We start from the raw sequence: 27,276 nt of genomic DNA, 5'->3' as shown, positions 1-27,276 counted from the left end.
GGAATCTATGCTATGGTAGGGTTCAGCTGTGATTCTACGTCATATGTAGCATATGAAGTTAAGCATAGGTGCTACAGAGGTGCCTAGCTTAATTCATTTTAATTCAGCAGCTCTCCCAGCTTGATTAAGTGCTCATATTTGGCTACTAATAGGTCCAATATGGAATTATGGAATGATTTTATACTCCATGTCACAGAGTCTCATCTTAGACTAAGGCAGTTTCCAATTAAAAAATTTTGCTATAGGCAACCATATGCAAGTAGAATCATATTCGTTATCTTAGTTTTATTATGATTTGATTAGCCTCATCCTACTCACTACATAAGCATCAAGGCCGTCACCCGTATGAGAGAGTCGTGACAACATGCAACCAAAACTCATGGATGAAAATATTAAACTAATATAATGCATAATCAAAACCATCTGTGTCTGTAATGGTAAAAGAATCAAGTCTTAAGTGGATGTAGACCCCTACTCGCCTAGAACGTGTTTGGAATGCATATCCGCATATAGGTTTAGTCGATGGATTAGCCATCACCCTACTATATTTTCCTGTGCCTAATCATGTATTGAATGTAGTGGTAACTATTCACGACATGTTTGTCCGACAAAACTTCAGATTTTTTGCACGTGGATCGTTTCCATGTTCTCAGAATAGATGATTTGTACTGGCTATGAATTCTAGGCGCTATAGTAAACTCCTCAACATGTGGCCTCCTAAATGGCAAGTGAACCCACTGCATAGCTGGTTTCCATCATGGGTAAATGCATTCCTGTTTCTTATTGCTCCAAGATACTGCTGTACCTCCAAGGACAAATGTATAACTTGAGGTGGATCTGCATGCATCTCTATTTTAATTTTAAGTACCCAATCATATGATGCAGGACGGGATTTGATGTATGGCACACTATTAGGAAGTTATGTTGATAGCTTTTCAATGATTTTGCATGATTTATTATGGTAACATCTTAATCTCATCGATCCCACAATGGAGCAAATGTTAGGGTGAGTACACAACATAGCAAACATCAAGCTCCCAACTATGCTTGCATAAGGAACACTATTCATTTACTCCCATCCTTCATTGTCTTATGCCTTAGGGCATTGATCAAGACTCAAAGTGTGACCGTTATCAATAGAATCTTCTATTTATTTGGAATAGCACATTCAAAATCATTCTAGAATTTCTAGATATAAGCTTCTTGAGAAGCACTAGAAGCCTTTTGAAACAATTTTTAAGGTTTTCAATTCCAAGCACATATTTAGCCTCATCCATGCACATATTGAATGAGGAGAATCATCACCGTTCATTGGTATTGGTTAAACTCCATATCATTTCTAACAAACATGATGTCATCTAAATATAGGGGTAGGAACGAAGTCCTTCCCTCTTTTCACGTCATATATCAACCATAGTCATATTGAATGAATGATGTGTAGGAATCATGAAAACTTCCAATGTATAGATGATTTCTTGAGACTAGATGGATCATTTAAGACTACACATCTTGTTATCTGGTCGTTTGGTGAAAAATCCAATAGGTTGATTTTATGGATATCTTGACCTTGTCCTCAGCTAGAGAATGTATTTTTGACATCCATTTGGAACTATTCTAAGTCTATGTGTGCAACAATGAGTAGAATTAGGCGAATTCAGGCCTTATACTTGTCAATTGATCCATCTTCCTTGGCATCCTTGCACCTGATTTTGAAAACCTATTTGTTGCTAAAAGATTTACGATAGACATAATATCCACATAATATCCATTGATCACACACTTTATTCCTTGCCATAGGATCTATTTCATTTATCATTAGCTACTTATCATTTGCTAGTGAAGATGGTGCTTCTATATAGTATTATAGTAAGAAGGATAACTATCTATCTCAAGTGGAGTGCACATGAAAAATTCCCCTTCAATTTGATGAAATCTAGCTTATTCACATTTATAAGGCCTTGGAGGATACTATCCAGTGCTGGTTCCTGACTCATTGTATTGTTGTTTCATTTCCACTATCCTTGATTATTTTAAGTTGTGGTTCCAATTCCCTCCCTCTCGTAAGTGATGGTGGAATCTCTTGGTCTAACTCATAGAACTCAAGATCCCCTTTTGCCTATCCTATGCTTGGAAACTCATTCTCAAAAGTTGGGAGTCAATTATAATCCCATCAGGATGTTCACCCAACTTAACAGATCCTCTTAATCCTTTAGGATATTTGGTGGACATGTTTACTAGTGATTGGACCAAGTTTTTCCATGTTGATTAAGGAATGTGAAAATCTCCAGGATCCCCAAGGCCATAAATGATCCAAGCTAGGTTTTGAACAATTCCATGGCATATATGGAGTGGTTGAGTTATGGAATGATTGGAACGACCTTATTTGGAATTGAATTATGGACATAGGTCACAGCCAATAAAGTATCTTTGTAGAAACTATTGGGAGATTAGCCTACGCCATCATTGACCTAACCATGTCCGGTAAGGTTCGATTTTTGCACTCTATAACACCATATCTATGGAGTTCCAGCTGTGAATTTCCTTTTCCTCATGATGTGTCTTGAAAAAATCAAACAAATATTCATGTTTCATGCAAGTGCGGAGAGTCTTAACCCTTTTTCCATTTGGATTATTAACATTAGCTACAAAGCACTTGAAACAATCAAAAGCTTTGTTGTCATGAAATAATGAATTACACAACTGTATTGTGAATAATCATCAATTAGTCTAAGAAAGTAATTCGTGCCATGTCGTTCCTTGGGACAGCAAATATTGAAGTGGGCTAATTTTAAGGATGAGAAGCCCTAATACCCTTGCGAAAAGGCTTTTCACAAGCCTTCCCAATTGAGCAAGGTTCACATATTGGTAGGGTGACCTTAGTTGGTAGCAAGGTCTTAATTTCAATTTCAACTCAAATTTCAAAGCTCCAAAATCCGGAAATTTCGATTTCAATGTCAGTTTTGATTTTGATTTGAAAAATAATGAAAATTTGTAGTAAAGCATGGAATTCTTTTATGAAGCTTTAGAAATGGTTAATAGACATAATTAAGCAAGTTTTAGGACATATTCAATTAATGTGCATTAAACATATTCAATTAATTCGAATAAAATTCACAAGTCATTTTAAAAAATATCGTTTATTATACAAATAATGATAATTTAGACATGAATGGTTAAATAAAATGTTGTTGGAAGTTAATTTTTTCATATAATTCAAAGCCCTTGTAATGATCTTTTGTTTTGATAAAAAAAATAAATTAAAAATTAAGAGAGAAATTTCACTCCACTCCTGAATATATCATTTGAATTCCAAGGAAATTTCATTTTAATGTTAAAATTTCATCAAGTTTTGCTAGATTTCGAGATTTAGATAAATTTCAGATGATTCGTAGAAATTTTGACGGAAATTATGTAAGACGTAAATTGACTGCCATTTTGATTTTTAGGGTTATGGAAACTAGAAATTTTGACGGAAATTTGACAATTTCATGGAAATTTAAGACCATGGTTGGTAGGCTTAATAGGACCTCTCTAGCTAATTTGATCATCTTGACCAATATGACCATGTGTAACGAGCTAAGCTTGTTCAGGGCATTAGGCTTGCCCGTGACCGCTTGCCTTGTGTGTTTGGGATGGGTTTCCATCATGTTAATACTAGGGTAGGGTTATTTTCTAGTATTATATCATTGTAAGCCTAATAAGGCAGTATGACTCTTCGGTCACTTTGATGTTTCCTAGAGCCAGAGTGAGAATAGCCCATAAAGCTCTTTAGGGGAGGGTGAGTGTTCATCAATCATTGTAAAACTCACTAGCAATTGTCAACGTGCTTAGCCTACTTGCCTCCCTCGCTAAGTACACAATGTCAACGGAGGATTTGTTAATGAATTACGTTTGCTTCAATGTTTACTGCTTGCTTGCTACGACTTTCATGAATTGATTACTATTTCCGCTGCTATTTGAATGAATGCTAATGAAAGTACTTCGTGGATGAATGTTGGTAAACGATAGGTTGGCTAGTTAAACAAGAGTGCTTTAGCTAGCGCCGCACGGCCCTTTCACAACGGTGTGAAAATAGTCGGACCGCGACACCATGCCACACAACAAATTTGAAGAATCAATAAGAAAACGAAAACAAGCAGATGAGGTTTATTATTTAAGTCTTAAGTTAAAGGGCCATTAGATAAAATACCATGACTATACAAAATATTACCATTGTGCATCCCCAAAACATCATCATTAAAATGGAATAGATATCTGAAAGCCAATAAAAGTTATAGCTTAAACTAGATTACATCTAATGATATAACTCTAGGAGTATGAAGATGAACACTGTTCAGTGTCTTTGTCCTCCAAAAACCTAATTCAAGCTTGTCCATTTCAGCCATCAATTTTCAAATCTTTCTACCTTTTATTCAAAATGTCAAAGAACATGTTCTTGGTACAATTGGAAAGCTCTTTTAACTCAGAGGCAAACCCTATAAATTTCGCGAACTGAAAAACTTATTTTCATCATGGAAAATTGGCTCAAACAGGGCAGAATTTTATGGTGGCTGAAATTAGAGTTTGCTTTTTTGGCAAAATATAGCTCTGCTAGCCATTAAACTTTAGGGGTTGTTTAGTTCGAAGCATAAAAAAATGTTCCCATGGAATGACATTCGTGGGAGTAGGACGGCTCTGCCTTATTGAAATATTTTTGTTTGGTTTGTGCTCTGAGATTCATAGGAATGTATGTAAGATTCCCGTGTCAATGTTTGGTTCAACATGGGAATTCTAGCAGGTATTTTAAGATGATTACCATTATACCCTTGACATATGTAACTAATATATGAAGAACAATTGTATTTTTCAACCCAAAAACCTACTAAAAGTACGTACCAATTAAATCTATATTGTGAAATTTTCAACATTCTTAAATTAAAAAACATTTAACACTTAATAATTGATTAACCAAAATAATTGAGGGCAATATAGTGTCTAAATATTAACTACTATATTAAATTTTTTTAATACAATAATAATTTTACTTTTATTTAATAAATTAAACTTTTTATAGTAAATTAAAATGCTAATTAACATAAATATTTACACTTTTAATAGACATTTTAAAAATATTTATATCTTTAATTAACATTATACGTTTTTTCTAATTAAAAATTAATATTTATGCTAATTTAAAATTTTTACTTTTATTTTATTGATAAGTTATTTTAAATATAATAACAGAGTGTGATTATACTATATTATAGGGGCATTGTTGTCCAAAAGTCAAAATAGTGAGGGCAATTTGGTCCAAAAAGTGCCTACGAAACTTACCTATTAGGGGGGAGAGGCGGGGGGGGGGGGGGGGGGGGGGGGGGGGGGGGGGGGACGAATAGGATGCCCATGTTTCAACTTTCATGGGAATCGTTTAATTCTCTGGAATATGAACATTCCTGCCATGTTAGATTCCCATACTCAACCAAATGTGGGAATGTGATGCCATGGGCATCACATTCATGGGAATCTTGAAAGATGCTGCGAACCAAAGCCTCCTTAGGGGTTTATTGTATAAGTCCATGTGCAACAATCCGGAAATAAATGTTGGACCACTTTATCCTTGTAATTTAAACATGTTAAAACAAACCCAAAAGTGGAGATAATTTGTAAGTATGGATTTTAGGGCTTCAAACACTGTCAAATATGACAAGGGGCATCCTGTCGAGGTTGAAAACAGTCCTATCTCTGATATCAATGTGAGAAAGCAAGCAAAAGTTACCTTTAAGGCGTTGTCAAAGCGAGAATCCAAAAACATGCAAATGTGAAGTTTTTGTTTGATCGATCTCCTTATACCTTCAAGCTTTGTCACAGCTTATTTGCTTGATCCTAATGGACTCCAATGGTGCTAAGATGGCGACTAAAATTCTCTTTCATGTTTCTAAACTTCTAGCCTCGAGCTCTTCAAGAAAGAGGAAGACGAGAGAGAATAAGCAAGGAAGGTGAGAATGTATGGGGAAGATAGAAAAGGTGGAGAAGGATTTTAGAGCTCAATTTCCTATCCCTTATCTTAACCCTCTTATTTATAAGCATGGGAATCCCATCCCAATAAACTAGGTTTCCTAAACAAATTTGGAACTACTTGTGGTATAAGGATTATCCTAATATAGGGATCGTCCTCTTCCAATTCAATATAGGAGATCCCATATGGAGGATCCTCAACTCAGGTGGAATCTATAATGGGTATGATCTAACAAGCAAATCCAATTTCGTACAATAAAATAAAGGGCAAAGTTATATGGTGATCCTGAATCTGGATTTACATGTACCATATTAGGAACAAAGTGGGGGCAACTGATTGCTTTTTTTCTTCACTATCCTTTGTGTGTTTTGCATAAACCTTACACGTGTGCATGCAACTCTGTGTTGATATTTGTGCCTTACAGTAAAGTTAAGGGTCTGCCTACCATTTATTTTGAGTTATAATATTGTTTGTGTCATCAAATAAAATAAGGGTCCAGCTATCATTCATTCCACATTATCTTATGTACTTGCACAATGTACCTTTATTCCTTCCAAATGCATATTTCTCTGTTGTTTGGAGACCAATTACTGTGATTCAAATTGATTTTGAAAGCAGTAAATGAATTTGTTGTCTTCAATAAGATTATTAAATTATTTTTACTTGTCATGTAGGTATACAAATGCAAGGACAATCCCTCTTTCCAAGCAGCTGTTATGGTGCTTATGATGTCTGTGAAGGTACATCCCATATGTGTCATGTATTCTTCAATTGGATTATTTCTTGTTAACAAGCAACTGTACCTTTACTGAATTGATAACAGCCACTGTTGAGTACTCAAAAGTGTTCGCCATGTCAGAATTCTTCTATAGTAATGAGTCGTGTTAATTGAAGATTCTTGTAATCTTGCACAGCAACTAAAATTATGAATCTTTTATTTGTTTTTTCTTTTTTCTTGGTGTATGGATCTCTTTCACCATCAGGATATGATCATTCAAGCATGCAACTTGAGTTCCCACTAAGCTATAAATGAAACCAGAAGGCTGGTGACACCCCCTTGAAGTAATTCCACTACTTCTAGTCATATGAATGAGTAGTTATTACTAGGAGTAGAGGTCCCTGGCAGATTGTAGATAGCAGTCTACACATCCATTATCTTTATAAATTGGTTAGATGGTCAGGGGAGTGAAATTCACCTTCTGGAGCAATCATACTTGATATCGAACTTCAGTTGTGGCTGCAGTGTGGGCCTCAAACAGGGGAGGGATCTTTCTTTTTTCTGCCATTGACTATTGTTTACTTCTTTTCTTAGGGGGAGAAACTTTAATTATTATGCAGATATCCAATTTTACTGTAACTTGGTTGTTTTCTTTAACTTCTGGTTATAATTTTTAATATTTGCATAGTGTACCTGCCTTGAGAATTGAGATGTAACGGAAAGTACATGAATGATGGCATATGACTCTTGTAAGCTGAGATTATTGATGGATGAATTTCATGATGGTTAAATTATTGTTTTGGCCTTGAATTATTTCCTGCAGGATGCATTCAATGTGGGTCTTAGTTCACTTTTCTTGCATGTCTTACTCTGCAAAAATCAGAGGGCTTAATGGAACTTTGAATCTTCTGATGCTATATTTCTGCTATTTTTTGATCCAAAAAGAAAACAAGAAATCCAAACTCTCATTTTCATTCTGGACAGGAGTAAGAAGCTGAAGAGAGTTCTACCTACTCTGCATGTCAAACCCTTAACCAAGTTGTAGAGTCAAATAATGTACTGCAGTTTTTGCAACTCTCTGGTAATTGCATGTATTAACTCATAGATTCTTTGAATTGTGGGATGAAAATTTTGTTTCACAATAGATTATGGAAAATCGCTTAGTTATGAAAAAATCACAACTAGGTGGCTTTGATTGTAAAGACTAGTGCTAAGGCTTCTAGGTGAGTACCTTGCCTGTCCCCTGGTCAGCTGGGCCTTTAACTTTGTCAAGTTAGAATATCTAGTTGCCTAGGTGCCTATGTGATCACTGTCAGAAACACAGATTCATTGTACTGGTTTGACTAACTGCTCATTGCATGGTTCATGTTGTTCTTTAATGGGTTAATGATGCAAATCATGTTGAGATGGAAGTGAAATAATAAAACAAGAAGGTTGAAAGCAAGGAAATCCATGCCTTAATCCTTAGAAGAAAGGGAAAGAAGCAGCTATACCGGGTTGTAAATTAACAATGTATCATCCAAAAAGTTGCTGGATACAACTTGGAGCAATAATTGTATAAATTTCCAGGTTGCCCTCGCAATGAATACATCTTAGCCCTTCATTTAGAACTAATCTAAGAGCTATAAATCTGTCCATTTTGAATTAAACATGCATTGTCCAAAACGCTGTAAAATAGTTCCATCACTGAGTTAAAAAGTCATTTGACTTTAAATAATGCTTACTCACCTAAATCTTAATGGATGCCTTAAAATCCAATCAATTGGCTGGGACTTTTTTTTTTTTTTTTGTATTTTTTTATATTATATTTAATAAAGGCAAGTTCATTATTTATGTCACATAAATATTGTCTCTATCACATGAATAAGTCCATAGAATCTAAGTTGAGAAGGTGAGTTCTTAGGAGGTTATGAACATTAGACCTATATTTATCAGTATTTAATTCTTGAACTCTCCTGGTCATAGGATTGCGAATTGGGCATTCACAAAATCCAGAGCCTATGTTATATCTGCCTTATTGGACTGACTAGTCTTAAGTTAATCTTGTAGAGACACTAAGACAAACATAGGAACACTTCACAGAGGACAAGATTGGGCTTCGCCATGTTAAAAATATCTAACTGGATTTTTATTCCCTATCAATTAGATATTATTTGTTACAATTGTGTGAGCTGTCCATAGACATGAGGCTTCATAGTTAACTTGTATTTAAGCATCTAAACTTTGACCATGTAATGTGTTTATATTCTCACCAAGAAACTTAACACGTTTAGTTTGAGTTTAGTGGTTCAAGTATAGAGGCAGTTGATAGCGCAACATGGGGTCTCTGACTATCAGTAAAGCGAAGGAATGGCCCATGTCACTTTGTGGATGACTCGAAAAATTCTGGGCCAAGGTGAAATAAGGATTAGAAAAGAGTTTCCAGTCCCATTTAAAGAGTCATATTCATTATAGTGTGGCACATGAATGATAGCAATGCCTAAGCTATTTGTTTAATTTAGGGACATGAGTCAACGAGGGGATCTATCTTATGTTAGCTGGAGCAGAATAGAATCTCTTACAATTCTATCTAATTTGTATTGTCATGATATACCATGGGGTGTCACTAATGGATAATGGAAGTCCTGATATCATTAGGAGAATTAGAAGATTCTATAATTCTACTTAACTGGGAGGAGTTCTAGTTGAGACATTAACAGATATTAATATCACTATACTGATTACAAAATTAGAATGAACCCTAACGGGCAAAGGGGGCAAAGAGCAATTAAGAAGGATAGAGATGTTAAATACATGAGATGTATAAAGAGAGGTAAACAGGAATAAGGAGAAACAGAAAACATTAAGAAGGATTAGGGTTAAAAGTGGCCAAGAGTAGCCGACTAACATAGGATAGTAGCAGCAATAGACACGAAGAGAGAATTAAGGGAGAGAAAGAGGAGAGTAGAAGGGAAGAAGAATTGAAGTAGGAAGAAGAAGGGAGGAGGAAGAAGTAGCGAAGAGAGAGGCTTCCAAGAGAGAGGGAAACCTACAACCCAAAGTATTTATACAATTATACCCTAAAATTCATTAACACTTGTTACAAATTGACCACAAGTGATAGAAAATTGCACAACATAAATAAAAGGTCTAATTCATGCATGTTGTCCTACATTTGTGCTGACAATAAGTATGCAGAATTGGTGGCTTAAATGATGAAAGAAGTACTCTGTTGTACGTCCCCGGCTGGAAGGAACTTGGCACCTGAGAGTGTAGATGTAGGTATGATTCTAACAGCTCAGAAGCACTATCTCGAACAACATATTTAGTAGTTCATATAGGATTGGAAGTGGCGGTATTCATCCACTCAATCTAATATCTTTGAAAATCACTGTAGGGAGATATCACAAACTTCCCAACCAGAATAGACAATTTTATGTCTTGTGACCGAGAAATTGATGGAATTTGACAAATTGCTATCCTTTTTGTGAATTTTAGATGACAAGGAAAGGGGCTTAAAGGTGCTTCACTGCCTTGCTAAGGTGTCAAGTCCTCCATTAGGTCATGCAAGTCAAGTAAATATCCATTTGTTCTGCTATGCTGTTGTGCTGGGGTGTACCTAACACAGTTCTTTCAAGTATGATCCCATTCTCGTAGCAAAAATTTTTGAATTCTTTGTCTTCATATTCACCACCATTGTCTGATCTCAACTTTTTAATTTTCTAGTCTATTTCATTTTCCACCATGGCCTTCCATTTCTTGAAAATATCACACTTCGGATTTATGTCTTAAGAAATAAATCTATACTTTCTTGGAATGGTCTCAATGAAGGTGGCAAAATAGGATTTCTCGCCAAGGGATGAAATTGGGCTCGGTCCCCAAACTTCGGTGTGCACCAACTCCAATTTTTCTTTCTTTGGGGTTCCAGTGCACGTCCGAAAGCTGAATTTTTTTGTTTGCCAAGGATGTAGCTCTTGCATTGGTCGATATTAGCTAACTGGAGACCTATTATCTTTCCTTTTGAGTTTATGATTTTCAAACCATTTTCACTAATGTGACCAAGTCTCTGGTGCCATAGGTTTGAATCTTCATTCTTTACAGCAACTAAAATTGACATGCAAGCATCTGTGGTCATATAAAGAGTACTAGTTTTCTTTCTGTTGGAAATGGTGTGATCCCAAGAGGGAGTGTGAATTGGGTTTTAAAAACATTTTGGCTAATTTAAATATTTGCCGATTCACCACAGTTCATATCCTATTCAATATTAAAAGCATGTATGTAAAATGATTAGGCTATCAGTGCAGACATACACTTGTGCAGCATATCTCATTTAAATTAAATGTGTTTATGCGAATAATTATAACATGAAATAAGTAAGCATACATATATGGGAACTAAAGTGCAGTAATTTAAATGAGATAGGGAGAGAGAGACACACATGATATTTGTTATCGAGATTTGGCCAAACCAGCCTATGTCCCCGCCTTGGGCATAGCCCCCAAGGATTCTAGTAAAACTGCTCACTTAAATGGGCGAAGCAGAGGCCGTTACAAGCTTTCCTTACGGGGCGAGGCAAACCCCAGCTCAATTATAAGGCTGAGCCTAACTTGTCTCACTTACGGGGTTGAGACTTCCTAGTTCAATTTTCGGGCTGAATCGAACCGGTCTTACTTACGGGGTTGAGACTCCCCAGTTCTATTAATGGGATGAGCCCAACCGATACATTAAAATATTTTTGTACATAAAACATGCTTCTGAAATACCAGCAGAGATGTACATATTAAAGCTCAAATATATGCACTCTCTCATGATATGCATTATGCTCAGTAGAGTAAGAGTGCTATCAAATAATTTTGCACAAATAAAATATATATGAAAAATGAGTATTATTGTGCTCATATAAATATTTTTACAAATAAAAATTATTTGGAGAATTTAGGAATTTAAACTCAAGAAAATATTTGTGCTGTAAATAATTTTCTCCCCAAAAATATTTATCAAAGAAATAACCGGAAGAAAACCCAAGCAATACTCTCAAAAATAATTTTCGGGAAATAAATAACAAGTGAGAGTATATGCAAGTAAAATGCCCTAAATAAAATACTCTTCTCAAAAATGATTTTGAAATAAAATTATGAAAGAGAGTTTGAGAAAGTATGAAGAATTTGCCCTAATGAAAGATTTTTATAATGAAAAATTAGTTTGGGGGAACTTTGATTAACAAAATAATTTGAGAGGATTTGGGAGTTAATCAAAGTTGCTAATCTAGAGTTATGAGGGGTTATTTATAGATTTTTGAAAATTATGACAGTTGGGGACACACTCGGTATTTTGGAAAAATTTAATTAAAAGTTAATGACGTTTTAGCCCTTTAAAAAATTTCCAACCTGGGAGATTCGGTCGACCATATTCAAGGTTCGGTTGACCATATTAATAGGTTCGGTTGACTGTGGATAATTTGAGCTGCAAGTTCGATCGACCATATCAGGGCGATTCTGAACCCCTTCGCGGGTTTAGTCGACCAAAACAAGTTCGGTCGGCTACTCAACTAGGTTCGGTCGATTGTGGCCAAAATGAACTACACATTTGGTCGGCCGAATAGTTGGGGGTCAGACACGTGTTGGTTTGGTCGACCGAGGAAAATACATTCAAAACAGAACGGTCGATTGAGCGAAGTCAACATGTTGATTTCTGATCTGTTCGGTCGACCGAGGCATTTATACTGCCAAGGATTCAGCCGACCGGTCTTTTAAATTAAGCCCAAAAATCAACATCGGTTGACTGAAGTCACCTAAGGCTGTTCCAAAACCTTTGTTTGATTTTAGTTTTTATGAAAATGGTTTTTGGTTTAAACTCTAGGTGCCCTAAGGTCAGTCTACGGTCATCTGAGCATTCGAGTCATATCATGCAGATGCATGCATTATTACAGACCAAATAATAAAACTTAAATGCATTACAAATACAAATCAAATATGTCTTCTTCTTTTGTTCTGAAGACTCCATGGAATACGCCAAGTTTTATGCGCTTTAATTTCTGGCTTGGCATCCACTTCCTGTCTCTTATGTGTGTCCTGAATTATGACCCGTTCAAGCACTAAGTACACACATAAGACAAGTTTTTGTCAACATCAAAATAGAGATCGAACTCAAAAAGCCAACACTTACCGCGCAAGTATGTCATTGCGCCTTTGGAAATTTTCCAACTATCGCCATAGAAGGTTGTAGTGTAACCTTTACTTGCAAGTTGTCCAATAGATATTAAATTTTTCTTGAGATCAGAGATATATCTGAGATCAGTCAAACTCCAAGTGGTACCCATCAAATTTATTTTTGCTACTCCTTTTTCCTGCAATTTCACAAGGTTTGTCATCACTAAGATAAACATTGCCAAGGTTTCTGGATATATACCTGTCAAGCATTTCTTTATTGTCTATCACATAAAATGAGGCTCCAGAGTCTAATACCCAAGACTCTCCCTTTCTTTCTAAAGAGCATAGTAGTGCATCTCCTTCTCCTGAAGAAGAGGCGACATTTGCTTCGGTCTTATTTTCTGGCTCCTTCTTCTAGGATCGACATTGATTTTTGTAGTGACCAGTCTTGCCACAATTCCAATACTCGATCTGCTTTTTGCTCTAAGTGTTGTTGGAATTTCCTGGAGCTCTTGATTTTGACCGTCTGCTTCTCGAACTTCCACGGTTGTGAGGAAAATTTCTATTTTGATTTCTACCCTTGGTCTATTTCTCACCTTGTGTGACCAAGGCGCGCCATTGGAAGTTAACGATTGGCTTTCTCAGGGTGTCAATATCCTGTAGTGAAGCCATCACTTCTTTTAATTTAAAGGTTTCCTTCCCAACAAGCAATGCCGTGACAAGACTATCATAAAAAGGTGGTAGAGATGCTAGTAGAAGAAGCGTTTTATCTTCTTCGTCAACTTTTACACCAAGACTCATTAACTAGGTCATGATCTAGTTGTTGTCATTTATGTGGTTAAAAATATTTACCCCGTCCTCCATTCTTAGCTGATAGAGTTTTTTCTTCAGAAATAGCTTGTTTGTCAGAGATTTTGACATGTAACTCTGTTCTAGTTTCTTCCACAGCTCAACAGGTGATGATTCATCTAACGCAGAATATTTAACTTCATTGGACAGACATAAACGAATGGTACCAACCATTTTCATTTTCATTTCTGCCCAAATATCATTTTCGATATTATCTGGCTTCTTCCCGATTAGCGGGTTGATCAAGTCACGTTGAATCAAGATATCCTTGATTGTGTTCTGCCATAAACTGAAATTGTTTCGGCTGTCAAATTTCTCCATGCCAAACTTGGATAAATTATTATCCATTATAAAATAGCAATTTGGAGGCTGATTTTAGAAAAATTGGTCACACCAGTGCGTTCGGAACGGCCAAAATACCTAGGAATGGGTTTGACCCAATAAATGTGGGCCCCATTGATGATGTGGTAGATGGGCCCCACTGGTGACATGGACAAATTAGATCTCACCACGTGTTAAGTGATGTGGCGTGTCAGACTCCAACTACACTCTTCTGCATCCGCTTGCTTCAATGCAATTATTTTTATAGGAAAATCAAGGTGTGGATCCCCTCCTTTCTTTTGTTTAATAATGGAGTGATGTGCCCTTTTGTTGTTTAGTGTAATTGGTGTGGAAAAACTTAATTTATGTCTTCTTCACCTCATGCTCCATGCGGAGAAATGGAGATCCTCGTCAAGACCTCACCACACGGCAATCACTCTTGCGATTGAGAGTTTTGACACAATCAACACGACCAGCAGTGTATGATCTTTGCAAGGAAGCGACGAGGAGCTAGTAGATGAGAAGAAAATTAAGGGCGGCGCATGAAGACGGCGTTCACGCCTATGCTGGGCGTGTGAGGACTTCTCCGGATGAGTTTTGCAACGTGGTTTGCTGTCCTAGTTTCGTCTCGTCGTCGCCGACCTAATGGTATGCTCAAATTTTCAATCGGAGCCCTTTGAAAATTTGGACCTTCACTGGCGGTGTTCGGGTTTTGCGCAGAAAACCACTTTGAACACTTCTCACCCTCTCCAAATGTTTTGATAGCAGTTGTTGGGGATTGGGGATGGTCCAGAACACAAACACAAGCAAGAAATCACAAGGAACACATGAGTTATGTGGTTCAGCCAAACTTGGACGATGTCCACGGGAGAGGGGGAGTCTCACTATATTAATAGGAAATACAATGGAGGAGGAGTAACAAAACAACTCACTTGCTATTTACACTGCGAATTACACTTGTGTATGTCTATATATCAGTTTCCTTTACCACCCAACCTACTTTTATAGCAGGGAGAGGAGATGACTCACTTCTAAAAATGAGCAGTGCAAAGGCTATCCCAAGTATAGGAGTTACGTTGTGTAATAATTAGTCTAAACAGGCCAGATCATCTCCTTAGGGAATGCAGATTAGTTTTAAACTAGCACAAAACAGGAAAAAAAGAAAATAAGAAAACAATTTCATTGAACATGGTTTAGATTCGGTTTCTTTGGAGTTTTGAAATATTTATGACGGAATTGAAACAAGTGAAATCTAAACTATGAACCTAACACGCACAAAATCAACCGAAAACTCACTAAATAAACATTCAAATAACAAATCAAAGCAAAAACCTCAATTAACTTAAACACATATTTAATTTCAACACACTAATTAACACACTAATAACAGACCAATCATTCAGTTTCAACACTAACTTTAAATGAAAACAACTAAACTCTCACTAAAAATAACTCAAGCAAAATTACTAAACTTAAACAAACATTAAAGTAACGTTAAAGTGAAGAACTACAATGAAATAAACAAACACTCTAATTATCTTAAACCTAAAAAAAAATTTCAACTCCAACATTAACCTTAAGTGAAGGCGTACTAATCTCAACAATGAAATTAACTCAACTAACACTTCGCACACTAATTAACTTAAACAAAACTCATATCCCAACATCAACCTCACATGAAGACAATAACCCAATCAATAATGTGAACAGAAATTAAAATCAACCCAACAATAAATTCGAACAAAAATAAACTCAATATTTTAACTACTTAAATGGAAAACAACATACCAAAACACAATAATAATTAAGAGTTTCAAATAAACTGAAATTAAAAATAGATATAACCCAACAAGATAATCAAGATGAAATAAATTAAATTAATAAACAGAAAGTTCCAACAAAGTATTTTAAAATGACATTAAACTAAAATAATACAGCAAGTTGCAACAAGGAATTTAAAATGACTTTAACATAACATAATACAAGTAAATAACAATAAAGACAAGAGAGAGAATGAGAGAGGGAGAGAGAGAAGAGAGGAGAAGAGAAGGAATGGCCGTGAGGAGCTTCAGCACAGCAGCTACTGCTGTCTTTCCCCCTTTGCTGCGGCGCAGAGGACTCCAAGGAACCAGCCAGAAGACCTCCCACACGATAACTCACCCTTCCTCACTTTCTAATCCTAGCTTTTCATTTTTCCCTTCATGCCCTCACATTTTCCTTTTACTTTTTTCTTTAATGCTCCACAAGGCAACCCCCAAATTGCCCCCAGCGCGCACACCCCAGAGCACACACCCTCTCCCCTTCATGTGCCAGCGCAAGCCTCCTTTGCTGCCTACTCACTTTCCTTGCATGGCTGGGTCACATCAAGACCCGGCCTCCCTTTTTTTTTTTTTTTTTGTTTCCTTTGTTTTCATTCTAGCACACACAAAGGCCTGCCCACTTTTGTTGAGACTCACACACACAACAAGGGGCCTCACGATTTAAGCCCAGCTACTCATGCACCTTGCATGGCCATGGCCCTCACGTCAAGCCCAGCCCACTCTCATGAACCCAGCTGCCTATTGTTCTTTGCTCCAAGCCCGCTGCCCTCCTTTTGTTAAAGCTTCAAATTTTTTCTTCATTTTCCCAAAAGTCCTCCAGCCGGTTCCCAGCGAACACACGGCCAGCCTTGCATGGCTTTTTGCATGTAAATTTAAATACACGACACCCGGCTCATTCACGCATGCACACGGCTCACGAAGTGCATTTTGCATGCATGCACGGTCCACTCCCAACTTCATTTATCCTGCAACAATAATTAAACATAGATCTTCGTTAATTTGCGGTAAAATTAGGATGATTATCTTGAAATTATCAAATGAGCTCAATGATTAAAATAATATACATAATTAAGTATTTAATTAAAATAGTGACACTTAGTCTATCCATTTAAATACTTAACTACGCAACTTTGGCGCGCAATCACACTCCCTAACTAACGTTTTGCTAGTCTCTAGCAAATAACGTGAATGCAATCAAACCAAGGGAAAAGCAACCATAATCCGAATACTTATGAAAATCACATGCCATAAAATATGCTTAATGAGTTTAGGAACACAGGACAGATTAATCCAAGTTACGTATCAGCTGAGAGATTTGTACACCATTTAGTAAAACAACCAAGGTAATGGACTGTAACAAAGTTCACGTGCATGAGAATAAGGCTAGAACTCCAAAATTGACTACCAGCAAACATTAATGGTTTCAAACACACCAATTAATCTGAGACAACCGCATGGTCTTACTCTAATTCAAAACCATTGTACTAGCGGCTTTCACACTATTACACTTTAGAAGACACCCACTTTCTTGATTAGTTAGGACCCCGGTAGTCGGTATCGCTACTACACTTTAAAAGGTACCCACTTTTTGTTTAGTTAGGACCCTGGTAATAGGTAGCCCTTTTCAATACACAATTGTTCCCTTCCTTTTATTCATTTTTTTATTTCCCCTCTTTTTCTTTTTTTTGCAACTGATCCCTGACTTGTTTCTTGTTTGCATTTGCTTCAATTTTTATTTTTATTTTTATTTTTTTTAAGCCATTAAGATATGGTTCATTAAAGTCCCAAACGATTGAAGTGTAAATCAACTAGAAACAACTTGTCACAGCTCGGCACTCTCAACGGCACTCTCAACACATTCGAGACAATCAATGAAGCCACCAATCTAGCCCAAATCAGTGGAGAGACGTTGAGGGATATTGGAGCTCTCACGTCAATAAATTCAAACCGCAATGATGATCCAGCAACACCTACAAATCATGATAATTCACATCAACATGACATTAAATTTAAACTCTCACCAAAGAAGGAAGATTTAAATCAGTATGAAGATCGCTCCAATGGCAATAAAATCAAACCAAAGAAAGAATATTCCAATCAGCATGCAGATTCGTCAATCCTGATACCCGAAGGAAACCGTTGATGGTTTTGACTCAGCCACGGATCTTCCCGTCGACGGTTACACCGACGGTTTCAGACAAAATGTAATTCCGAAGCAAACTGACAATAGTTCCGTCGACGGTTACATCAATGGTTTCAAACATAATGTAATTCAGTAGCAAACCATCAATAATTTTAACCATTGCTGAATTAGCCGAGGATGCTCTTATTTGAATATTTATTGAAGATCCAATATCAATTGCAAAATCTGCGAAGTATATGCTAACATAGCAGATTTTATGAAATTCATAATATCTCTTTGATTTACAAGTGTATCATGTAACTCTTTTTATGTTCTACTTCTTGTATTGCCTTGTGCTCACGTTGCCATTCGTTGAAATAAGAAATATTATTTTCTTCAGAACAAAACCTCTATTCTTTCATTTTTTCCTTAAACCGTTGACGGGAAGGTCCTCGGCCGAGTCAAAACCATCGACGGTTTGATGAAACTGTCGACGGTTTCCTTCGGGTACTAGGACTGACAGATCTGTGTGCTGATTGGAATATTCTTTCTTTGGTTTAAATTTATTGCTATTGGAGCAATCTTCATACTGGTTTGAATCTTCCTTCTTTGGCGAGAGTTTAAATTTATTGTCATGTTGATGTGAATTATCTTGATTTTTAGGTGTTGCTGGATCATCATTGCGGTTTGAATTTATTGACGTGAGAGCTCCAGTATCCCTCAACGTCTCTCCACTGATTGGGCTAGATTGGTGGCTTCATTGATTGTCTCGCATGTGTTGAGAGTGCCGAGCTGTGACGAGTTGCTAAAACAAGGCACCTCTCAGCGACATGAGATTTATCTTGTTTAGCCAGTTCACTCTAAAATGATGGGGATCAAGCTATACCTCAAGGTTCAATTTACCAAGAGTGACTTTGAGACTACATCCATGCTACTAACCTCATCAACAACCAACATTTCCTAACCCGCATATGATGATACTGTGAAAATAGCGTTATGCTTCCACTTCTTACGTACATAGTAGGCATACCTCATCATACTAACATAGATACCATCCTCCTCAAAACTGTTTATTAACTCACCCTTATGTCCCAAGTACCCAACACTATTTACTACCTGATGTTCACATTAGAATATGTCGTCAGCCATTTAGCAACGTGCTCCAAATATGAGGCTTTTTGGGGACAATGAGCAACTATTTGACCTCTAGCATGGTAGCAATGGCATTGCACGTATGAGCTGCTGGCTTAGAGGAATTCTATACGCACTAGAATGAGTGACACGATGGGCCTCTGCTTGCCTAGTTGTTCTTTCTCTAAGGGTAGTTTGGGCCCTACTCTAGACTATGGAATGATAAACCTATATTGAGGAAAAGATGTGGACTGAGAGACTAGCTCACTTGAGTTGATGTCCAGTGAGGATTCTTGAGGTACTTCTGAATGGCAATACTCTCTTGTAGGATGGAGGTGCTGGAGGTTGGCTCTTGAGATTGAATACAACCCAACCTCTCTCTTAATATCCTCCTCAAAACAATTAATAAACCTAGTTTCGTGTTATTTGTCGTCGACAATACCCCTCCTAAGCTAAAGCTCCTCTAATTGTCCCATAAAACTGGCTACAGTAGTGAACCAATGATTTGTCTATATTTAAGAGCTTACAAAACAATACTTTTTGGAAGTAGGTGTATTTCCCTTTTAGCCTTTGTCTTATCACTTTCCATTTGGCAGTACTGTAATAAGAGGTTCATCTAACTAGAGGGTTTCTCGAGCAAATTTCCTAGGCGGTACTACAAATTTCATTTTGGAAATGGGACATTTGCCTCACCTCTCATGTGGTACCACTCAAAGTAGTCCCCCGTCTATTCTACCCAATCTAAGAAGGTAGTTGGATCTAATTTGCTATCATATGTACTTTCCCAAGTCCTCTTAGTCATGCCTAAGTGTCTGCAAGAGATGCCTAGTGTTAGGCTGGTACTTTGCATTGTCCATTCCATCAAAACTGGCCCCCTTGAACCTAGAGTCTGACTTAACTTGAGGCTGGAGGGACTGCATTGGTTTTCTAGATGGTCTTGGGCTTTGACTCATCTTGTTGGGAGCCACAAGAACTCCTTTAATAAGAAGAATGCCCTGGCCTGGCCCTACATAATATGGGGGCCCATTAAGTTGTCTAAAGGACTCATTTAGGCCTTCTGTGAGGTGTTTACCCAACAACTCTTAGGACTTATGTAAATTTTTTCATTCAGATGTTTCCCAGTCTGTAGATAGTGTCTAATTGGACAAATAAATGTACTGTATCAATTGGTGTGGGTTTGGTGGGGTGGTTTCATTGATTTTTTTAGTGGCCATGAGATAATGCAATATGGTGCAATGATGTTGAGGAAGATTATACTGTGACATGAATCCTAAAATTACTACAATGCCCAGAATTGGGCTATTGAACATAATTGGCATGGTTGACATGGTCCTACATAGTATGATAGCAAACTATGGGTATAAACCAGTGTTTTGGAAGGCGCAATATGGTCCTACATAGTATGATAACAAGTGACTGGATATAGCATGGTTTTGATACCCGGACCGGACCCAACCCGGTAGGACCGAACCAGCCACTCCACTGGTCCGAATATGCTAGAGAACCGGAAATTTCTGAAATCAGCCTCAAACTGGTCTGGCCAGGCAACTCTGTCTGAACCAGCCAGACCCAGTGGGAGTAGGAAAGATTATCCCAGCTTGAATTGGACCCTTGACCTCAAGGGCAAACTGAAAGGAGTTCACCACCAGGCCAACATTGGTTCTATGGTATAGTTAAACAAGTTTATTTATATATTGCATATACATATATTGCTGAACATATGTGTGCATTATCTGTATCTGTATACATATAAAACATGATTTGCATGTCTCAAGGCATACATATAAAGTTTGAACGTGTGTATATATTTTACATATATATTATACATATAAAATGATAAATACATACATACATATTATTTTAAGAGAAGAATTCCTTTTAAAATTAACCAAGTAATCCTTAATGTATAACCTTAGATTTGGATTTTTCTGAATTTAGGTAAAGATGAAAAACAAAATTTGTATTAAGTTTTATCCAAGTTCATAAAAATTCAAATACATGAGACGTTCTACAAAAATTTAAAATAATTTCAATTGGATCAAATAATCTCTTAAACTTACTCTTTATTCTAATAATAATAGTAATAATAATTAACATCATCATCATCATCATTAAATTCTATTTGTAATACGTGCACACACATATTACCAGTTCAACCACCATGTTGATCCACTGGTCCGACTGACCTAGTAGCTTCACCAGGTTTGTCACCGGTCTGGTTTTTAAAACCATGTGACATAAGATATAAACAAGGATTCAAGAAACTAATTAACCAAAGAATTCATATGGAAAATGACATTTTATTTTAGATGGAAACAAGAAACTTGGAATTATGCAAACTTCTAAATTTCCTTATCATTAAAACATTAATCAAGATGAATGGGAGGATTTTGTTTCCTCACCAGTCTTTTAAGCACAACTTGCTACCAGGGTCAGCCTAGTCATGTAATTTTCTCAAACTTGACTCCCAATTGCTTATGTCCTTGAAAAAGCCCACAAAGTGCAGCAATAAGATCAGAATGTAGTATTATTGGTGGACTGAATTTAACTCTGAAAATATATCGAAGAATAGCAGTTTTCTTCAGGCTAGTTTCAAGTCTCATGATGAAAATCAGAATTTTCATGGCTAGAATTGGTTTCTTGAAGTTTTTTTTTACATGTGCCATTGGTGCATGGGCACTGGTAGCAGCTGTCCAGCAATGGTCTTGTCAATGGTGGTAGATTGAGGGTGGTGATTCGAGTTGTGGTGGTGATGGTGTGAACAGAAAAGATCAGGAAGTTGGAGTCTTAAAGGTGTCCGGGAATATTTTGGGTTGGAGCTCTCCGGTTGTGAACAACAATAGAACTTCGGGGAAGGGCTTAATTAAGGGGGTCTCTATCTCTGATGGTGGTGGAAGTCTCACAAAAATGTTTTGAGCAATGTGGTGTTTGAAAGTAAGGGGCAGTGAATGTAATTTATACTGGAGTTGCATGATGATGAGCAATGACATGATGCATTAGCGAGTGCTTTGTATGCCTTCGTAATTGTAAGATTTCGCTCATATAAAACAATAATGGCAGCAATAGAGATACTTCGATTGTGGTTTGGGTTTGGATGACTCTTTGATGGAGAGATGGCAGTGGCGTGGATGATTGTGATCTGTTTTGATACCAAACTGATGTAGGCCAGTAATAGCAACAGACAGAGAGCGAACTGATGGAGGGAAGGAGAAAGAGAAGGGGAAAAAAGGAGGGAGGAAGAAGAAGAGGGAGGGAGACAGTTGCAAAAATAGAGAGGGAAAACCAGTCTGAAATCAAAAATGATAATTGTCCCAGACATATAGCTACCGAAGTATTTATACCCTACAAGTAACTAAAGCACATAATTACAACCTAACCCCATGATGATAGAAAATTACACAACAAAAGCTATAGTGTTGGTAGAGAATATGTTATTTTCTAGTATTTAGGTGGTATGAATGGGGGTATCTTTGTCCTTCATGCCCCCTTAATTAATATATAATGAAGGCAGACCTGGAGCTGTACGTAAGCTCCTGCAGACTTCCTACAGAGTCTTCTGGCTCTAGTCTCTCCATCTTTTCTCTTCTCCTTTCTATTCCAAATGCCGTATTTCTTCATTTTAAATTCACTTTTTCCAGATTTGCTCAGAGCACTAAACTTCTTTTAAACCAGATTAATCTTAGTTACAGCCACTTTCTTCCTTTCTTCTTTTCTCTTCCTTGTTGACTCTTGAAGTAGAGCTTTTTTTTTTTCGGTTTGAGATCTGCTATGTTCTGTGTGGTCAAACCAACCATGGCAGGATTATTGAGAAACTATTTATCTTTTTGAGTTCTCCAGGTTTCTGTAATTCAGTTTATGGTTGTAGCTGCCTCTTTAAGTTCTTTAGTGCTGTTTGTACTAATCTGTGCTTCCTGATTCCGCATTGCTCTAGTGTTGTTCATTCCTAGAATTTGTGTGTGCTGATTGTGGTGTATTGGTGGTGGTTCTCCTGGTCTCTCTAGGGAAAGTTTCTGCTGATACTGTTAACTTGCAATTCACGGCCATCAAACTGGTCAGATCCTCCAACTAGTTGTCTCAGCCAGTGCAAATGTATGTTAATGCTAAAGGGATGTCCAGGTATCTTCTACATTATCCTTTATCTCCAGAATCCAAGGATCCTAAAGCGTGGATGAAAGAGAATGAAGTATTTCTTGTATAGTTTGTAGAATAGCATGGAGTCAAAAGTTGGAGCGAACATAATGTTTCATAGAACAGCCAAAGTGGTATGGGATAATCTTCGTGAAAGCTTCTTAAAAGATAAAAATCAAACTGTGTTTTTGAATTGTATGAGAAGTTTTTCAAACACAACCAAGAAGATAGGTCCATGAGTGAGTATTATAGCACTTTAGGGGTATGTGGGAGGAACTCAATATCTACCAACCAATTACTTTCGGTGTTGAGATGATTAAGAGGCAACAAGTGGAGTTCTTGGATGCCAAGTTTTAGTCTAGGTTGAGTCTAAGATCCATCCCATTCATGATGAGATTCTTGCAGGTTCCTTACCATCCTCGAATAAAGGATATGCTTAAATCCAACATATTTCCGGGATCGTTCTCAACCCTCGTGTCAAGCTTGTTCTTGTGATACTTCAGCCATGGTTGGTAATGTGTCTAAAGATGGTGAGGGAAGTGTTGGGCGAGGACGAGGCTTGGATGCGGTTGTTATAGAGGTCATGTGGATAAGGAGTTTGTTGTGGCAAGTCTCGTGTTTGCACATATTGTGGCAAGGAAAATCATACTATTTTTTATTGCTATTGGGATCTCTATTGGGAACCAACTTGGACCAATGGATCTCTTTCCAAGAGTGGTTCTACTATTGACACTTTGAGCGCATGTGGCCACAACACTAAGGAGTTGAGCACATCATTTGTGTTTTGAAAGGAGCATAACAACCTTATTTGTGTGGTTAATTAACTAAATCTTATGGAGTAGTTAGTTAACCTTCTTTGCTTGTCATTGTGTTATTCATGATCTCTAGACAAAGAAGAGGATTGGCGGAGGGCTTGAGAAGGATGGTTAGCACTATTTTAATGGTGGTGGGGGCAAATCCAGTTATCGTCATTCAACTTCTTCAATTTTCACTCTTGATGCTTCTCTAGATTAGCGGCACATGTTCTTTTGGGCCATTCATCCCTTCCAAAATTGCTTCAAGTTTTTCCCATCTTCAATTATATTTCTTATTTTTATAGTTAGGAAAGCACATTAGGATTTCCTTTTTTATCTAGAGCTGAGTCTCATTGTAAATATTTGTTTTCTCTTATTCATTCAAATATTCAAGGTCCATGTAATGTCAAGAATTTTGCTTGTCATTGATATTTTTTGTCCTTGTGAGATGATTTTTCATGAATCACTTGAACTATTTGTTAAAAGACACATCTAAATTTCTTTCTTAGAAATAAAAACTTAATTTGGCACGGGCATTCAAATTTTTTGACTGATGACATGCTTGAGTTTTTCAGAAATGAGCTTCCATCTTTTTGCTTGGCCAAAGGGGTTCCTCATCAAACAGCGTATGTGCATCCACCTCAACACAATAGAGTAGCTAAAAAGAAAATTAGACATTTATTTGACATAGTGCAATATCTCCTCTTTTATAGGCGTGTTTCTAAAACTTTTGGAATGATGCTCTCCTCATAGGGATGCCCTCCCTTGTTCTAGTGGTACAAATTTGCTTCCCTTTTGTGTACCCAAAAACATTCATGTTATTTGTTGTGCCTTGTGCCTTTAGGTGCACATGTATTGTTCATGTTCCACAAACTGGTAAGGACGATTCCTAGTGCTGTTAGATGTGTTTGTTTAGTACTCGAGAACTTAGAAAGGATATCAATGTTATTATCCCGATACTCATTTCATCACCTATTTTAAGGAGGTAGTGTATGACTCAAGCATCAGGTCCTCTAAGCATCCCTCCTTAAATGAATCTATTTAAGTCCATGAATGATTTATCGTCCCCCTTGGCTATTCATCCTCAAGTTCCTACGATTTTCTCTTTAGAGAAACACTCTTCCCTGTTCATTAGTTAGTCACCCATAAAATTATGAACGAGTGAAAATAGGGGCTGACATCACTACTACCATGTCCACCCTTCACTTTTCAACTTTTGGATTTGGAGATCCATCCCAGCATGGCTCGGATTTTCAAACAGCTCCACAAAAATGCACTCATCAGTAAATAGTCATTTGCCCTATTGCTCATTATGTTTTAGCTCCTCACCTTCCTATTGATATGCATTCTTTTGCCTTGCCGATTTCCTTCGTTTCTATTTTTTCGTCACATGTTGAAGTCCTTGCTAACAGTGGTTGGAAGCAGGCAATTGATGTAGAAAGGCACACATTAATCATTTTGGGGACATGGGGCTAAATTCTATTTGTTTATTGATCACGCTGGTAGTTGATTTTGATTAAATCTTATACGAGCTAGATGTGAAGAATGCCTTCTTGTCTTGGATATTTCCATGAAAAGGAGTACACAAAGCAATTTCCTATGTATATTGCTCAGGGGAGAATGGTAAGGTATGTAGGCCATTTATGGTCTTAAGTTCAATGAAGTTAGTGTGATGGTCCCTACATTTGGTTGTGTACCTATGGATTGTTGGTCCCTTAGGAAATCCAAGAGGAGGGTGAATTGGGTCTTTTTCTAATTTTTATAACCCTTGTTTCTTTATCAAAATCTTGGTGAGTAATATTCTAGTATGTATATTCTAGTGAATGCGTTGCGAAAGCTTAGATAAGAATACGTATATGTTCACTCACAACTCACCGTATATGCTTCAATAACCCAAGATATATGTTCACTCACAACTCACCCTTTATGCTTCAATAACCCAAGATAATGTATGAAATATGCACAAACGCAATTGAGAAATTAATTCAATCAAATAATGAGTAATGTGAGAGAAGAGGGAGAGAAATGCTCACTCTTTTATAGTGGTTCGGTCTCCTTCACGAGCACCTACGTTCACTCTCTCGACCGAGTCCAAGCCGAGGTTTTACTAGCAAACTTCTTGCCTTTTAACTGGGGCAAGAGTGCAATCACAAGACCTAGCCTTTCATTGGGGCTAGAATACAAAATGAGCCTTTCACTGAGCACAAACAACACTTACAATGATGAGAAATTGCAAATGATATGTGGCTTAGTATCTCTATGTAGATTGATGCCACGGCTCAAGCTTACAACTTGAACTCTCTCAAAAAAATGAAACTTGGAACTTGAAGAGAGCTAAAACTAATGAAAGGAACTTTTAAAAGAAAGTGCTCTCTTAAGCAAGAGCAAATGGGATACCACTTTTATATTGATTTCTGTTGTGCTTCTTCCTTGAAATTGGACTCCTTTCATAGCCAAAATTGTCCACTAGACATTGGAGAGGTTTTGGCTCCATGTGATTAAGGTTGGAGCAAAACAATCAATGACATGCCAAGAAACCTGATTTTCAGGAAAGATGATATATTTTATAAAATCATAAACACTCAGTAAATATCAAATTCTATAAAAAATTATATTGACTTATCAACAAGCCTAGTTTCCAAAGAAAAATGATTCACGCCAATTGGAGCAGCCGTTGAAGGGTTAAAATTCAAACACTACAGATATGTTGAACTGCTTTTATGACAGAGGATAGAATCTGTTGGCTGATTTGTACAATTAATAACAAATCGACTATTTATTCAAATTAAGTGTGCCGTATCATTTTGGAATCCCTATAATTTCTACTTTCATATAAAAAAAGAAAGAAATAATTTCAAAGATTCTGAATTTATGGCTGTGCAGAATGACCATATTGTTTTAATTATTAATCCTAAATTATAGCTCCAAAACATCTTCATAAAATTTTTCTGGAGAGAATGATGAGTCTAGTTTTATATGAAATAATATTATAATTTTTGGACTCGCATAGAATAATATATAGAATTAGATTCACAAATAGTACAAAATTGTAGTCTGATTTTTTTTCTTAAGAAATGGGGTGCACTTTTACAAAATACCTATTTTAGCTCTAATATATAAGAGTCAAACTGAATGTTCTTGAAAAGATTTATGAGTTGATTTTTAAATATAAAAGGCCTTGTCACATTTGGAGATTTCAATAATAATATGTAGTCATTTTACTATACAATACTCAAGTTGATACATTTGCTTTCTAGTTAGCTATTAACC

The 27,276-nt window shown here is 36.8% G+C and overlaps 1 protein-coding gene across 4 annotated transcripts in view; it reads left to right on the top strand.

Moving 5' to 3' along the window:
* The window catches only part of LOC131166381 (E4 SUMO-protein ligase PIAL2-like), an 89,462-nt gene that overhangs the window by 32,366 nt on the left and 29,820 nt on the right, over window positions 1-27,276 (top strand). For all 4 annotated transcript variants that reach the window (XM_058124885.1, XM_058124882.1, XM_058124884.1 and 1 more), the window contains exon 3: window positions 6,670-6,735. In XM_058124885.1, coding sequence (XP_057980868.1) covers window positions 6,670-6,735 — 66 coding nt within the window. The remainder of the gene's footprint in view (window positions 1-6,669; window positions 6,736-27,276) is intronic.

This window comes from Malania oleifera, chromosome 10 (genome assembly GCF_029873635.1).
Source record: "Malania oleifera isolate guangnan ecotype guangnan chromosome 10, ASM2987363v1, whole genome shotgun sequence".
Lineage (NCBI taxonomy): Eukaryota > Viridiplantae > Streptophyta > Magnoliopsida > Santalales > Ximeniaceae > Malania > Malania oleifera.
The sequence above is the reverse complement of the archived record's forward strand: the minus strand, read 5'-3'. Positions and strand labels throughout refer to the sequence as shown.